Below are 16,844 nucleotides of genomic sequence, written 5' to 3'. Positions count from 1 at the left end.
AGAAGTAAAGATTTTTATACTCAAACATATCCATTTTCTTCTTGTTTGGTAGCTAGCTGCAAATTTGTTTTTCAACAACATTCAAAATTATTGAGTCCAGGGCCTTCAACTAAACAAGTAACTTATTTCCAAGTAACATCTATTTCCTTCAGTTTTACAGTAAATAAACTTCTGCATTGACTAATTAGACTCAATGTACTAGTTTCTTTCACTCAAAAATCCTTAACTTGAAAACTGAATAGTTGGTAATTTCAGCCCAAGTTCAATCAAGCACTGGAAGACTTCTACTTAAAATCCTATCTTTTGTCGTATACAACACGAATTCTAATCTATTTTCAAAACATTTTTAAATATGTCGTTTTCCTGTTATAGATGAGGATTATCTTAATGGAAGGTGAGACTTCTTTGGGAATCACTGGTGATCTCTTAGATGTGGGATCAATGAGTTATGTTTGGAGCTTCCAGCATCAAGGGTGTTCTAACTGCATAAGATGCCAAGATTCATTTTCCTATTTTTACCCAGTTCTCTTTTTTTTTCCCCATAGCAGAGAAATGTGCCACCATATTAAGAGACATCCATGGCCTTTTAAGTATTTACAAGAAACTGAAAAACTGAATCATTTCTTTGATGCTGTCAGCATACTCACAGCTGATGACAAAAAAAAAAAAAAAACTGGCTACACTGAGAAATATCTAAATTTAAACCCAAATACATATTGACTAGAAATGCTAGAGATTCTATTCACTGATTAAAAACCTGTTTCAAAAGCTTTATTAAAAACATCAAAGATGAAGTTTCTGGAAGGGAACCATCATTTCATTGTGGAAAACACTCTTATGTGTATGTGTATGTGTGTGTGTGTGTGTGTGTGTGTGTGTGTGTTTGTGTGCGCGCGTGTGTGTGTGTACGCACGCACCCAAAACAACCAGAGCATGTAATTTCATAACAATTTCTCAAATCATGGTTACTTCTTTTGTTTTCAATATTATGATATGTAATTTTAAGGCTACTTCAATGAAGAGAATTTTAGTAGGGATTACACTGAAAGGGCTTTCATGGTAAATTTCTGTATTGTGGAATGTGGAATAAACCATGAATAGAGCATGACATCAAAGACAAAGGAAGGAAACCGCCAGACCATGGTGTGGAAATAGCTAACAGAAGCACAGCCAAGAAGTAATGGATTGCTCATTAAGAAGTCTGTAGTGAGTTTTTGTGGAGACACGGTACTTGAGATATGATAACCAGCTTCTGCTATCTTAGAGCATGAACTGCAAGTGCTGTGGGATGAGGCTGCTTGGCTAGAGAAAAGCCAGGGTTAAAAACATCCACGAACTTGAGAAAAGGATACACAGATCTTTACTTAGTGAGGAAAATTGGAGGGGAGAGAGTTCAGATTTTGAAGTGGAGAGAAAGTTAAGTATATTTATTATGGGGAAGAATGAGGAATGCAAAAGGCAGCTGGTTAGAGAGTTTCTTGTTAGGGGTTTAAAGGCTCTGTGATGAGCCCATCTCCATGGCACATGCTGTCATCCCAGGAGCTCAGGAGGCTGAGGCAGGAGGATGGCAAGTTCAAAGCCAGCCTCAGCAAAAGTAAGGCACTAAGCAGCTCAGTGAAACCCTGTCTCTAAATAAAATACAAAATAGGGCTAAGGGTGTGGTTCAGAGGTTGCAGGTCCCTGAGTTCAATTCCCAGTACTCTCCCTCCAAAAAAAAAAAGTCCCTATGATGAAGTCAAGCATTTGATGAGTGGACATGATTAAAAACATAATATCTTATAATTCTAAGTTCAACCAAGCATTGGAAAGTATATATTTAAAATCTTATATATTTTGCACAAAATATGAAGTCTAATGTACCTTAAAACCATTTCTAATCTTTCCATTTTTCTGTTCAAGTTGAAGATTGCCAGAATTGAAGATGAAAAATACAGAATGGAGGAAATGTTGACCATACAAATCAATGAGGTATCCATAAAGTGTTGAAGATTCCTTGGAGAGAAAATAGTGAGAAATTACACCAAATTTTGAAATCCTAAGTTTCTTTAATCCTTTAATTTAAAAAATAATAATAATTTTAACTGATAAAAAAATATTAAAACAGCACACGTTGGTGGTTACTGTATTTTGACATGCACACACACAGTGCCTAATGTTTAAATCAGATTAAACATTTATCTAATCAAATACTTGTCATTACTATATGGTGAAAATTTTCAAAATTCCTTTTTCTAATTTTTTTACATGAATAATATAATATTTGTATCTGTAGTCCCACTAATATTTCTTGCTCCTGTCTGACTTAATACACCTTGGTCAACTTATCTTCCTTGTTCCTACTCTGCATAGCTTCTGACAATTATCCTTCTCATTGAACCATTTAACACAATTTTAAAGGTTCCTTGCATGACTGAGATTTTACATACTTGTACTTCTCTGACTGGCTACTTCACTTAACATAATTATTTCCAGTTCAATCCAGTTGCCAAAAATGACAATATTTCATTTTTTTTTGATGACTGATTAGTATTTCTGAGGGTGTATGTGCTACAATTTCTTATCAATTCATCAGTTGATGGGCCCTTAGATTGTTTCAATTTCTGGACTATTGTGATTAGTGAAGTTATATTTTTCTAATGGTGTATCTTTGATAGAATCTAACAGCCTAGATACCAATTAAGGTATTATTGAATATTCAGAATACATAATGAATCATAAAGAGTTCAAAAATCTTGACCTCACTAGAATTGTACTTATTTGAGCATAGTTATAATTAGTTTTAAAATAAAGAATTCAAAACAACAAAAATGAATAATGATTTACATATTTTATATCTGTATAAAGGTGATTTTTGTGATTTGATTCATGTTTATACTTTCACCCACCGATTAATTTTATGTAGTTAGTCATTAATCCTTGATAATATATATAAAATTGTACCTTCAAGTAGCAAAGTGATCATATTTACTTAAAGTACTTCAAAAGATAAAAACAACATTCTCCATGTGTATACAATGGTGTTAATTAAAAATTAAACAAAATGAAATCTTATAAAAAAATCTATTTGACAAGGTTTTTTGTTCATCCTATTTAAATCAATAGTCTCAAGTCAGTACTTTTTTTCCTCCTAGAAGGATCTACAAAGGGATCCTAGGTGTAGTTCTAGGTTATTACCATGGGATGGTAGTATTATGAAATGCATAGCATTTAACCCCTCAGACTATTTCAACTTGATGAAACCAAACTAATTTTTTGAAAATAACACTTGAACTAATTATATAGTGTCTCTAGGAAATTAGATATCACCTTTAAAAAAGTATTAAAATATCAATTTAAACCCAGATCCTATTATGGCTCTGATTATTTGCAGCTTTTCCTCTTGGGAGAAAACATGCATTGATTCAATTTACAACTGAAATCCAAATGCAGTCATTTCCAGTTTCTCTATTAGTGCTTGACTACTTGCCTGGCTGCTTCTGCCAATTCAAGATTTGAGTGAAGCCAGAAACTGTAAAAATCTTTTTGCTAACCCAATGCCCTGCTTAAACTTTTTTTTTCCTCAGTAATGATCAGATTCTCTCTATCTAAGTGACAGGAAGAACTTTTCTTTTCCTAAAGCCACAGTCAGGTAATAGATGATGGACCTGGTTTAACACAATCTTTCCTGTAGTAAAAGCAGTCAGAAAGTGTCCCTGACAATCAAATTCAACATTACTTTGAGGCATGCACACATTTTCAATCTCTATAAAAATCTGAGGAAAATTATGATAATTTATTGTCTATGTTATTTATAATTAAGATATATTTGAGTATTAAATTTAAATATGGCATTCTTGTTTACTTTTTGTAGAAATGGTCAATACCTACAAAAACATTTTGAAAGTACTCTTTTATGTAGTGACAGTGATGTTAGTATTATATGCTTGAAACTATAGTAGATTTAAACATTTAATTAAGTTCATTTAATCACTAATTTAATAATTAATAATTGCCAGGGGTAGGCTTTATTAGTTTGATTCTAAGAAAATAGATGTTGAGCATGGTTTTTAACTTCAAACAGCCAACAAATGGCTTTGTTATATTTTGAACCAAGATGAGTATGGCTCCACAATAGTGTTTCAATTCATTTATCTGTATGAAACAAATATAACCCTCTATATGCTATTTTGTCCTTAATGGAAATGGCAGAATTAAATATCCCTCCAACTGTCACTAACTCCAAGTTATAATGACATAACTGACTTAATTGTAATATTTCATGTGCAATGACAAAGTAATTTCTCTCTGGTAGCTCACTCCAAAATTTTAACACTTTCAAAACTAATTTTAGGTCAGGTTTCCATAATTCCATAAATCAGTGCACAGGAGAGCATGACACTGTTTGAAAGTCATTTTGTTTTGTTTGATATTAGTTTGATTTTAAATATAATTCCTAAAAGAACAAACTCCATAAAATCTATAGGTTTAATTTCTTACATTGAAAAAATTATCAAATTACAGCAATAAATACCTATTAGTGCTATATACCAATGTTTTAAGGTGGGCATAGTCCTGTGAACAAGGTTTTCCATTCTCCTTTTTGCCTATTGGTCTTATTTATAAGGTAAGAAAATATCTCAAGAAATGTGTTAAACGGAAAAAGTAATATGCCCATTTGAACAGTTTCCTATAATTATAATGTATATAATATTCAATTATAATTATCACATGTGAATATTTATTTATGATATAACTTATATGCCTATTTATCTTATACTTATTTTCAGCATTCATATGTTGATAGAATCTCCTTTGTATAATAATTGTGTGATACTTTCTGATATCTATTTTACATTGTATTTATTTACACAGTACTGGGGATTCAATCTGCAGGGCAAATACTCTATCACTAAGATACATCCTCAACCATATTATCTGATTTTTAGGAAAAAAAGAAAAAAGAAAATAGATTCCTTGTGAATAGGTAATTAAGAAAAGACTAATTTTTCAGGCATGTAAGTCTATAGTTATTAAGGTATTCAAACTGTTCTTTGGGAGTAGGCAGCTCTGGATTTATATTCATGAACGTTCTAATACACACAGAGAAATTAGGAAGATGAAGATAGCAAAGGCTAGCATGTTATACTTGTTTATAAGAAATTTAGTTTAGCAATACCCATACTAAATACCCAGATAACATTGATAAGCCTTTAACTTAGAGTTCGAAGGACTTAAGAGTGTTTGGTTTGGCATTTTTGCAAGTACAAACATATTCTTGTAGTAGGCGTGATACTTTAAATGATGCCTCAGGGGTCAACAACATGGCTTCAGTTTAAGATTCTGAACATAGAGAAAAATCATGTCAATTAGAAATTTAAATTGGATTAATTAATATAATTTATTAGAAAATGTATTGTCATCACTTTTTTGTTAGAAGTAGAACAGGATTGCATAAATATCCAATTGATATCTGACTCTAGGACTATTAAAGATAGCCTGGTTCCCCTACTTTTTTCTCTTTAGTTTAAAGATACTTACAGGTATCACTTAGTCAGCTATTTCTGTGACTTTGGCCAAAATACCTGACAAGAATAAGATAAAGGAGGACATGTTTATTTTGGCTCAAGGTAGCAGAGGTTCAGTCCATGGTCAGCCAACTCCATAGCTTTGGACCCAAGCTGAGGCAGAAAAGCATGGTAGAAGGACATGACAGGGCAAAGGAGCAACAAGGAAGCAGAGAGACAGGTCTCTCCCTGCTCACAGGGACAAAATATAACTATAAGCTATAACTTAAATATAAGCTATAATTTATTGTAACCTGTAACTTACAAGATGGTCATGTTCATAGATCATAAAAGTTAGAGGTTTTTGGGAAAATGTACTCTTTTTTATTTATTTATTTTTTAATTTAGAGAACCATTAGTCTTTAAATTTCAAAAAATTATTGATTTCAATGATAATTTTATCTCTTAAGATAGAGTATATTAAATAAATCCCATAAAGCTTTTTAACACAATACCTAGGACATGTTATCATTTTTTTAAATTACTCTGTAATTTGCAACTTTAATTCTGAGATATACATTAAGAAAGGACATAAGTATGGGAAATTTTCCTAATGTGAGAAACAGTGAACAATGACTTATGTATACCTAGATGGTCACAATTGAAATACCATCTACAAATAGCATCCACATATTAAAAAAAATCACCATGGTATATTCAGTGTGAATTTATTCATTGCTAATTTCTACAATGTACATGTTTGTCATTTGTTTAAAAGTGTTTCTTTTTTTTTAAATGAAAACCTCTCACATTGCCACAAAAATATTAAATGTTGGTTGGCCAAATCTTTAAAAAGGGAGAGCATATAATATGTGATTGGAATTAGAACTGTAATGTCATGCTAATCTCTCATTATTAGAATCTGCATGACTTTTCTATGTATTGTTGATTATGGATTAAGAAGAATAAAATGATGATTTAAAATAGGTAAAACATAATGGCTTGGGAACACATACATAAAAAAGGGTGTGTTTTAATGACATCCCAGAGATTGTCCATCATCTAATATCAAAAACAACACACAAAGTCCAGAGACTCAAACACTAAGTGGATGACATTCTTCAAACCACAAAAATGTGAGCACTGACATTGGGAAGAAACCAAGCAATAGCAGTTTATAACAAAAGCAAGGGAACACACAAGTAAACAGGAAAAAAAAAGTCTAGCAAAAAGCGAACCACAAAATTACAGTTTCCTGAAAATAGAGATGTCATGTCAAATACATGTGAGTTGTAATTATGATCTGACCAAAATAGAAATATTCTCAACACATAAAAATAAGAGACATTTATGTCAGAGCTTGTTACATCAAATCAGCATGCACAAAAAGGAGCAAAAAGGTATTTTAAAATTTTCCTTTTTGCAGTTTCTTGTTTATAAATATCAATTATTACATTTAAATAAGTCTTTAAAAGCTAGCAAACTAATTACACTTTTTAAAAAAGTGATAATTTTAAAAATGATTTATAATGGAACAATACCACACTCTCTGTGGACAGAATGTATCACTATTTTAGAGGCCTCAGGCAGGACCATTGCTATTTTAAACTCCCTAAAAGGCAAAAGTGGAACAGAAAGAATTAAAGGATAAACTGTATGAAACCTGCGTATTCACTTCTATGCAGTAGTAAGGGAGATGGCCTGCAGCTATGGCAGGGAAACTAATCAAACATGTACATCTGATTAATTTTGATGTGTTAGAGGGTATTTGACCTCCTGAAGGGGAAGTTATGAGTTCTATAATGAGTCCCAAAATGGAACAAATACAGCTACAATCTTGAGAAATTTGCTCTGAAAATGCTTTTGTTATAGAAAAAGTAGCTCCCCCGACATTACATTTTGGAACTTGTTTAAAATTACAGAATTGATAGAACCTACTCCATAAAGAATCTCTGAAGTAAGATAAAGAATATTCTGTCATACAACAAAGCACCAATTGAAAGATCAATATATCCCTTGCTCACTATAATTTATGAAAGGAAGTTTTTATTTTATTTTATTTTTTTATTTTGTAAGAATTTAATGTTAAATACAGAAAAATAAACATTACAGCAACCAGGTTTGCTTGTTATAATAATTTTAAAGACACATCACCAATAAGTATTTTGTGTTTATGTGTGTGTGTGTGTGTGTGTGTGTAGATACACACACACACACACACACACACGTATATATTAAGCTATCTCTTGCCTTCCTGTGGAATAACTTCACAGTCTCAGATCTTCAACCAGAAAAAGAAAAGAAAAAGATGGTTTATGCTGGTAAAGCAATATTCAGACCCTGTCTGATCTCACGATTAGCATACTTTAAAATTGTAAAAAGTTGTTCCAAAGTGGGGAAATAAGTTTAAATGAGAGATGGCCAGAACCTCTAAAGAGTAAACCCTTGTCCAAAGGTGCTGGCCTAAGTATCTTTAGGACTATAACTAAAGACAAATATAAAGCTAGGAAAAGAAATACCTTTACCTTCAGTGTATTTGCCTGGTTCAAGCTTTGATCTGCACATTTATAATAAAGAAAGTAAACAAATATAGAAATAAGATTTCTATAAACAAAATGGTATTTGGCTCTGGTACACCAAAGGAAGTGAGAATAAAACACCTATATTAATTATTCCCAAATGACAACTTTGCCATTATTACTAAAAACTTCATCTGAGGTTTCTATTCTAATAGATTGCAGCTTTAAAGAAGACTTATTCATATTTCCATTTAGAATCTTAAGATCTTTTGATACATTCCTTTAAATGAGAAGTCACATACTATGAGTACAGCATTAAACTAATAAGATGGGTTTTCACACCCATCTTGAATTATTTGAGGAAGTATTTCGATTGAAAATGATCTTTTTCCTGAGACAATCATGTTGCAAAATTGCACAAGACAATACAAATTTTCCCCACAAATGAAAGATGGGAAAACCTGATTATGAGGAAAACATTTGTTTCTCAAAATGTTTTTCAGTCACTTTCTAAGCTTCAACTATTTAAAAGGTAATAATCAAATTTAAGATATGATCATTTATTTCTCTAAAGTAAGAGAATGTAAACATGGTAAATTCTGGTTAGTGTTTAAACACTTTTTATAGGAAGTAATTTACAAGCGGAAAAACTAAGGCACAGAAAAATAATCAAGTTAAGTTTCATGGTTGAACTTAATATTACAGTAGAAATAAAATTTAGGGCTCTGATTCTCAGGTTAGTGGGTAATGAGTAATATCTTCCCAATAGGTAAAAATAAATTTTCTTCGTTTGTTTTGGTGGGTAATGAGAAGTAGTCTGTTTTTGAAATCTATTATATGAATTTCCTTGAAAATCTTTGGCATATTTAAGTTTTTGGAGACTTGATGTTTCTAGGCATTTTCTCCCCAGAATATAAAATGGCAGGGAGCTAGCTTTTAAGTTAAACAAAAAAGATTAATGACCTGAGTTAATTCTATATTATAATCAACTATACAGCCTTTGAGTCCTGTGAAGCATAATAGAGGCCACTACACTAGACCAAATTCACACTCATGCTTTCTACCATAAAATTTATATAACCAGGACTTATGTACTTAAGTAATAAACAAGATGTTTCAGTCTAATTTTTCAAAATCCCAACTATTTGAACATGTCAAACTTACTACAGAGGATCACTAACTCGTATTTTGTATGGTATGAAGTTAGCCCCAAATTCAAGTATTTATAATATTCATCCCAAATGAAAGCCTCTCCCTACTGGCTGACATGTGAAATTTAAATAGATCAGATTGATATTTTTCCCTGCATGTATGTTTTTGATCATAAAACCTCCAATCTTATAAGTTTGTACTTTAAGAGCCCAGGCAGGTTTGAGGAGTCATAATGTAATAGTATAGAACATAGCAGGTAAAAGATAATTTTCAAGTTTATTTGTTTTTAAAGTGCTCCATGTGCTAAATTAAATCATCTTCAGGTGATAGAAATCCATTTCAACTAGTAATAATTTAAAAAAAAAAGATCAGTTAAACAAGAATAAGTTGTTCAAGTATGTATGAATACATAGATTAAGAAATGCAAAAACTCTTTATCATAATCAAATCCAAATAATACAAAAATCCACTAACATACACAAGAGGGATGGCAAAGTTGTTAAGGAGGAATGTCAGAGTGTCAGATAAATTTAAAAGGTAACTAATGTATAAAAGCAATTATGACTATTTCAGTAACAAATATTTATCCAACAAAACATAAATCAAGTCTGTCCAACTGCTTAGAAGCTATATTATCATTAATTTTTTTTCTTGAGAAATTTATGGCTAATAGGTTGCTTCATCCATATTGTCGTCACTTTCTGCACCAAAATCATCTCCATCTTCAAAATATGAATTAATGTAGTCATTTTCCTCCTCTTGCTCTTCTTCATCATACTCCTCTGCAGCATCCTCATTGTCATCGTCATCATCATCGCCTTCTTTACTTTTCTCTTTGCTTCCTTCTTTTTCTTCATTTTCCTCATCTGATTTTTCACCATCACCTCTCTTTTCCAATTCCTCAATTTTTTTCAAAACATCTGCAGTATTAGCAAGTGAAGTACCTTTGTCTGTATCTTTTGCCTTTTTGGATTTTGGGTCTGCTTTTTTGCATTTTTTCCTGGGCATCATCTCTCTTGGGAGTCTTCTCCAATCTGGTTTCCACTCTTCTTTGTATACCTTCATATATCTTTTACTATACCTTTCAATATCTTGTTTTTCTTCAGGTGTTTCAATAAAATAAGGCATTCTTTTCATTGTTTCTCTCAATTCCTGTTTCAAGGCCAGCATATAATCTTCCCCTTCTCCTGTTTTCAGTGGCACTGGTTTATAATCTGTATCAGGAAATAGTGGAGGTGGTTTCAACACTACATCAGGTAACTTTTCACCTCTGCTAAATCCAACAGCCTCAGTATTAAAGGTATAGGCAGCACGACCTCTTCCTTTATTCCCAGCCATCAGAACTAGTTATGCTACAAGAATGCCAAGCTGATCACTTATTCTCGAGGTTTGGGCAAAACTGTGCGCCAAAGTGCCGGCCGGCAAGGAAGGGGTGCGAGCAGCGGACACTAGCGCTGGAGTGCAGCAGGTTCCACCTTGGAGAAGCGCACACGAAAGGAAGTTTTTAAATATAGCATCATTACTTATACAGAACAGCAACAGCTCTTAATGAATACTCCTTGATTTTCTTAATTATACAACAACATTTTCTTGCATTTCTTTTTCCTAATTCAATTACTTAGAGGGGGAGACTATTCAGAAAGGTATTTGTGAGAATTCTTATTTTATATATTACTAAGAAGTCTGAGACGATTTAGTGTTCTACTTAAATATATAAATACATAAAGTATATTTTGGGAATAAAGGATTATTGCAACTAAAAAGAGCTGATTTTCCATTTTTGAGATTATTTTTAAAAAGAATGTTTTGTGTTATAACTTTGGTTTTATATATTAACACCAAAAATGATTTAACTTTAAACTTAAATGTACTATTCATACAGATAATATAGATAAAACTATCTTATATATATTTTAATCATACTATTTTGTTTAGTCTAATGTTGCATATAAATATTTTACATAACTCTTTACAATGAATCTTTGACACCACCTTGTTACACAAGCTAACTTTTATAACATAAAATATTTTTCAAAAGCTTACAATTTCACTGCCATTAAGTTTCTAATGAAATCCTGAAAATTTTATACATACTATTTGCACATCATTAGAAGAGTGTTATTTTAAAATGTTTATCTTGAGGTGTATAATCATGATGACTAAAACTTAACTACTTGCAATTGTTAGTTTTTACCCTCAGGGGTAAGGTTAACTTACAAACTGTCTTATGTTTTAGTTTATTTTAAATGGATTCTACTGTGAATGTCTATAATTATATAAATTTTTTTCCAGGTAATAGAACTTCTTAAAAACAAAGATACTAAAAAACCCACTAGTAAAATGCAAGAATTAATAAAAATTAGATTATAAAAATTGTCCTTGGCATTTTAGAAAAATGTGTCCAGAAGTGTCAATTCATCTCATATAGTTCAGAGAAGAGGCAATAGAATGTTAAAACAGGAAACAGAGAAAGTGTTAGGGCTCACATTTGTTTTTGTCAAATAGAATCTATAACACAGTACATTCCATATCTTAATATTTTTAGTTTTAGACATTCCTAATAAATATTTTAGTTAATATATCTCAGACGTTAAAATAAACAGAATGCCTTTTCTCAGTATTCATAATTAGAATGAGAGTAGCTTTGGGGAAAAAATTAGATAAAATTTTTAATGATGATGTTTGAATCAATATTGCATAGTGAAATTATAAAGTACTATTGAGATTGTTTTGAAAATCATAAGTGATTGGAGGGAGACTTAATGGGTATAATACATAATACTCATCGATATCAATACTTGAAGTTTTCCCCTGTTGAACTACACAGTCAACATAGCACAATTTATTATCCTATCTGGTTGGTTGGTAGAAATTTATAATCTAATTCCGTAATTTTATTAAAATGTGAAGTAACTAGGAGAGCCAAAACAAATTTGTGACGGGAGACTCATGCTGCCAGATTTCACACTTCCTCTAAAGCTATAGGACATTGTGATCTTGGCAAGAGGGAAGCACACTGAAGAGTTCAACCTGTCTGAAAATAATTGGGACAGATGACTGTAACATCAAACCAATCTTACATTATGATATTAAGACAGGAATATAGATCTCTCATTGGCAGTCAGGACAAGGGCCTTGGAGAAGGACAGGAGGGGAGGGGGATGTCATGCCAATGTGAAAGGAGAAGCAGTTCTGAATGACATCCTGTCATTTACTCCTCCCTGTCAGTGTTAACCACAAGGTCTTCTTCTGACCTAGAATATTTATTTCTGTTCCTCACAGCTTGAACCACAGCAGCCCTTCCTTAAATAAACTTGCATTTACCCCTATCAAAGGCCGGCCACAGCAGACCCCTTACACAAAATGTTTCCTCTTTCTGACTTGTCAAAAACTAACAGGTGAGACCTGTACTCATAATTATATAAATAGATAATTGAAAATATGCACTGATGATTGGCTTATTTAAAAAAAATGACAGCAGAATGCATTACAATTCTTATTACACATATACAGCACAATTTTTCAGATCTCTGGTTGTGCATAAGACCAATTTGTGTCTTCTTACATGTACTTTGGATAATGATGGCTATCACATTCCACCATCCTTTCTAATCCCCTGCTCCGCCCATTCCCTCCCACCCCTCTGCCCTATCTAGAATTTATCTATTCCTTCCATACTTCCCCTCCCTACCCCACTATGAGAACTACTCAAGGATATCATCTCACTCCAGTCAGAATAGCCATGTTATTATGAAAACAAACAACAATAAGTATTGGTGAGGATGTGGGAAAAAGGTACACTCATACATTGCTGGTGGGACTGCAAATTGGTACAGCCAATATGAAAGAAGTATAGAGATTCCTTGGTAATCTGGGAATGGAACCACCATTTGACCCAGCTATCCCTCTCCATGGTTTAACCCAAAAGACTTAAAAACAGCATACTACAGGGACACAGCCACATCAATGTTTATGGCAGCACAATTCACTATAGCTAAACTGTGGAACCAACCTAGATGCCCTTTAGTGGATGAATGTATAAAAAAGAATGTGGCATATATACCCAATGGAATTTTACTCAGCAATGAAAGAGAATAAAATCATGGCATTTTCAGGTAAATGGATGGCATTGGAGAAGAAAATGCTAAGCGAAGTTACCAATCACAACAACAACAAAAAAATGCTGAATGTTTTCTTGATGATTGGCTTATTAAGCTTTGAGTTCAAAGAGCTTGGTTGGTCCATGCTGGCATCCCTCACCTTACTATCTCCTGGGCTGGGCCATCAGATAAGCCTTGAAAAACCCTCAGTCAACAAACCCTTGACATCCCTTTCTTTGGGCCTCTCCCTATCAGGAGTTCTGCTTTCTTTCTATTATTTGCTCTGACCCTTGTGTCTTGGGATTTCATTCCTCAAATTTGTGAGACACAGAACCTGACTACCTGGGTCCAGAGTTATGATACAACCCTTCTATTTTAGGTGTTTCCTTAAGAGAACACTGATGAATAAGTACAGTGCATAAAACCCCCAGAAATGATCCTCACATATGTGGTCAACTGATCTTTAAGCAATTTGTTAAGGTAATTCAATAGAAAAATTAAAATGTTTCAAGGTGCTTACATGAACACATGAACAATTTATATGAGCACAAAAAACCTTCAAAATCTTCCACACAGCATGTACAAACATTAAATATAACAAATACTATATGCATGCATAAGAGTTTCAATTATATTTTGGAAACAAACAAATAACACAGGGGAAAACCACTTTCAAAACTTGAGGTAAGCAAAAGTTTCTTAAAAAAACCAATACAAACTCAAAAATGATCAAAGAAAAAGCAAGTTACATTGAAATTGGATTTATTTTTTGCCTTCCAATACACTGTGAAAGTGGGGAAAAAAAGGTACCACAGAAAGAAGATATTTACATATTTTATATATAAAAGACATGCATTCAGACCCCAAAACAATGATTTCCACTCAGTAAAAAAAAAGCAAATTGAAAAATATGGCAGTAAATTTGGAGACCTTATCAAGAAAGATACAGAAATGTAAATAGGAACACAAGTAGCTAATAAATTCTACAGAAACAACAAAAATACAACCCTTAATTCATTACAGTTATTTAGAAGATAAGTTACAAAATACTTAATAATGTAAGATCATTCACAAAAAAATGCAGAACATAAGAAATTACATTGATATAAATATAAAATTTTATAATAAGGGGAGAAGATTGACATAAGAGGGTATGAGTAAAAATAATAACAACTGCTAGATAGAGATTTTTTATAGAAATGTAAAATGACAAGAATAACGACAAAGTAATTTTATAGAGAAATATATAGAAACTGAAAAAAAATCAATGTGAAAATTTAAAGGGAGGTAATTAACTAACAAAGAGGAAATGAGGAAACTGGAATAGATGAAAAGATTAACTATAAGGCAGGACAAAAAATATGAAGCATAATACATAAACATGCAGAAGAGACATAAATCATGCCCTCAGACGGTGTGCATGTTTAATGCCACTTAATAAAAAAAAAAAGTTGGGGGAAGTAGACCAGAATCTCTGTTTAAGAAGGTAATTGCTGAGAATTTTCCATAGCTGGTGAAATTAAGCAACACACAAAATTTTTGAAAACCTACAAATTCCTTTTCTATCAATTATGTACCTGTGTCATCAATTTCTAAAAGCTACATGAACAGTTAAATCTTCAAAGCAGTCAGAAAAAAAGTGAAGAACATCTTTAGTTGCAGCTGATCTCTGAACAGGAACACTGGAATGGGAAATGATACAATAATATCTTTCAAATATTGAGAGAAACTAATCACTATTGCCTTCTCTGAAAATATCACATAATAATGAGAAACTAAGAGTTTTGGGATGAAAATGGAAATATTTTATATTTCCAATAAATATGAATATATTGTATTTATATTTATTATTAGACAAGCTTACGTTCTTTTTTTGGGGGGGGCAACACAATACCATTATTTATTTATTCATTACGTGGTGCTGAGGATCAAAGTCAGTGCCTCACATGTGCCAGGCAAGGGCTCTACCACTGAGCTACAACCCCAGCCCTGCTTATATTTGTTACTGTGAAAGAAAATGAAGTCAAATGGAAATTCATCTCATAACTATCTTTAATAAAAAATAGTGCATGCTGTATTATCTACAGTAACTAATAAATGCTTTCTTAAAATGCAAATTACCAACCAATAGAGGCACAAAATAAAATAGTAAGTATATTATCTACAAGTAGCCAAATAAGAATCCCTGAATGTTGACAAAAGAAAAAACAATTAGAAAATACATGGTGAAATTTTATTTTAAAGACAATTATACCATTAAATTCCAAAAATTGAAATAGACTAATTGTTCCAAAGGGAAAAATGTCAAATTCTAATTTACAAATGAACTCAGTGTTTTGCTTCTGACAGAAGAAGTATAAACTATTGGAGTAAAGTCAGTTTGAAAGTAAAATAATATTTATTATGTAAACATTAATTAAAAACAACTGATCTAGTCAGATTACAAAGTATTGATGTTTCTGTTAGAAAATATCATTTTATGTTTCAATATCAACTCCTATATTGAGACTTTTACAAAGGTTTATTTGTTGTGTTTGTTTCATGAACCTTAGAGGTCCCTAAAAACAAAAGAGCCCCAGAGTGTCTTATGTTGTCAATTTGAAAGCTCAGTTTATAAGTTATAATCTGATGATAGCTTTCTGGTTATATTTAGGACAACTATCTATCAACTGGGAAGTGGTATATCTCACATATATGGGTTTCCAAACCATAGGCATCAATAATACTGAATTGTTCTGTTTATATAAGATTCAGAAAGAGGCAAAATAAAATGTATGGTGAAAAAATTGATGTGTTTTTTTTTTTTGGAGAGAAAAAAAAAACGAGGCTGGGGATTATTATTGTTCAATTTTTGTTTGTTTTCTTAAATAATAGCTCAATTGGTAGAGTTCTTGCCTTACATGCACAAGGCCCTGGGTTCAATCTCCAACATGACAAAAAAAAAAAAAAAAAAGGAGTTACCTGATTGTTCACAGAGAGGAAAGCTGAATCAAATACATTTGTACATTTGTTTTACTTTTTTTCTGTGTGTTGTATTTCAACAGTACTATTACAAAAGTTTAATAAAGGGGTAACAAATGAAGATAAAACCTGGTTGGTCCAATTCATTGGAAAGGTAGAATGAGAATCATAAAAAATGATATTGATTGTAACAGGAAAGATTTTTTAAAATGTTTTTTTAGTTGTATATGGACACAATACCTTTATTTTATTTGTTTATTTTTTATGTGGTGCTGGGGATTGATGGAACCCAGTGACTCACAAATAGCAAGCAAGAGCTCTACCACTGAGTCACAACCTTGGCCTAACGGGAGAGATTTTACTTTGAAATGCAAGTGAATATTTTTTTTTAATCAAGAACCTTTTATTTCTATATAGCAGAAATAAATCCTAGCAAGCTGAATCAAGATCTAAACTTTTTGACTAACTAACTGAAATCCAAATGCTTTGTTTTTCTGTTCTATTAGATATTAGGTGCTCTGAGTCAGGCTGTAGTAATTTGCCCATCATTCTTATCTAATAAATTCAATTTGTTCTATGTTTTCTTTGTAACTGCTGTCTCTCCTCATATGGTTGAGAAAGTGTATTTT

General features: G+C 32.0%; 1 protein-coding gene across 1 annotated transcript; it reads right to left on the bottom strand.

The window, feature by feature from the left end:
• Window positions 1-9,820: 9,820 nt before the first annotated feature.
• On the bottom strand, window positions 9,821-10,492 carry LOC143402957 (DNA-directed RNA polymerase III subunit RPC7). Its single transcript, XM_076860330.1, has one exon. The coding sequence runs from the start codon at window positions 10,490-10,492 to the stop codon at window positions 9,821-9,823; it is 672 nt and encodes a 223-aa protein (XP_076716445.1).
• Between the last annotated feature and the right edge of the window lie 6,352 nt (window positions 10,493-16,844).

The sequence above is a fragment of the Callospermophilus lateralis genome, chromosome 7, assembly GCF_048772815.1.
Source record: "Callospermophilus lateralis isolate mCalLat2 chromosome 7, mCalLat2.hap1, whole genome shotgun sequence".
In the NCBI taxonomy this organism is placed as follows: Eukaryota; Metazoa; Chordata; class Mammalia; order Rodentia; family Sciuridae; genus Callospermophilus; species Callospermophilus lateralis.
This window is presented reverse-complemented; position numbering and strand designations above follow the sequence as displayed.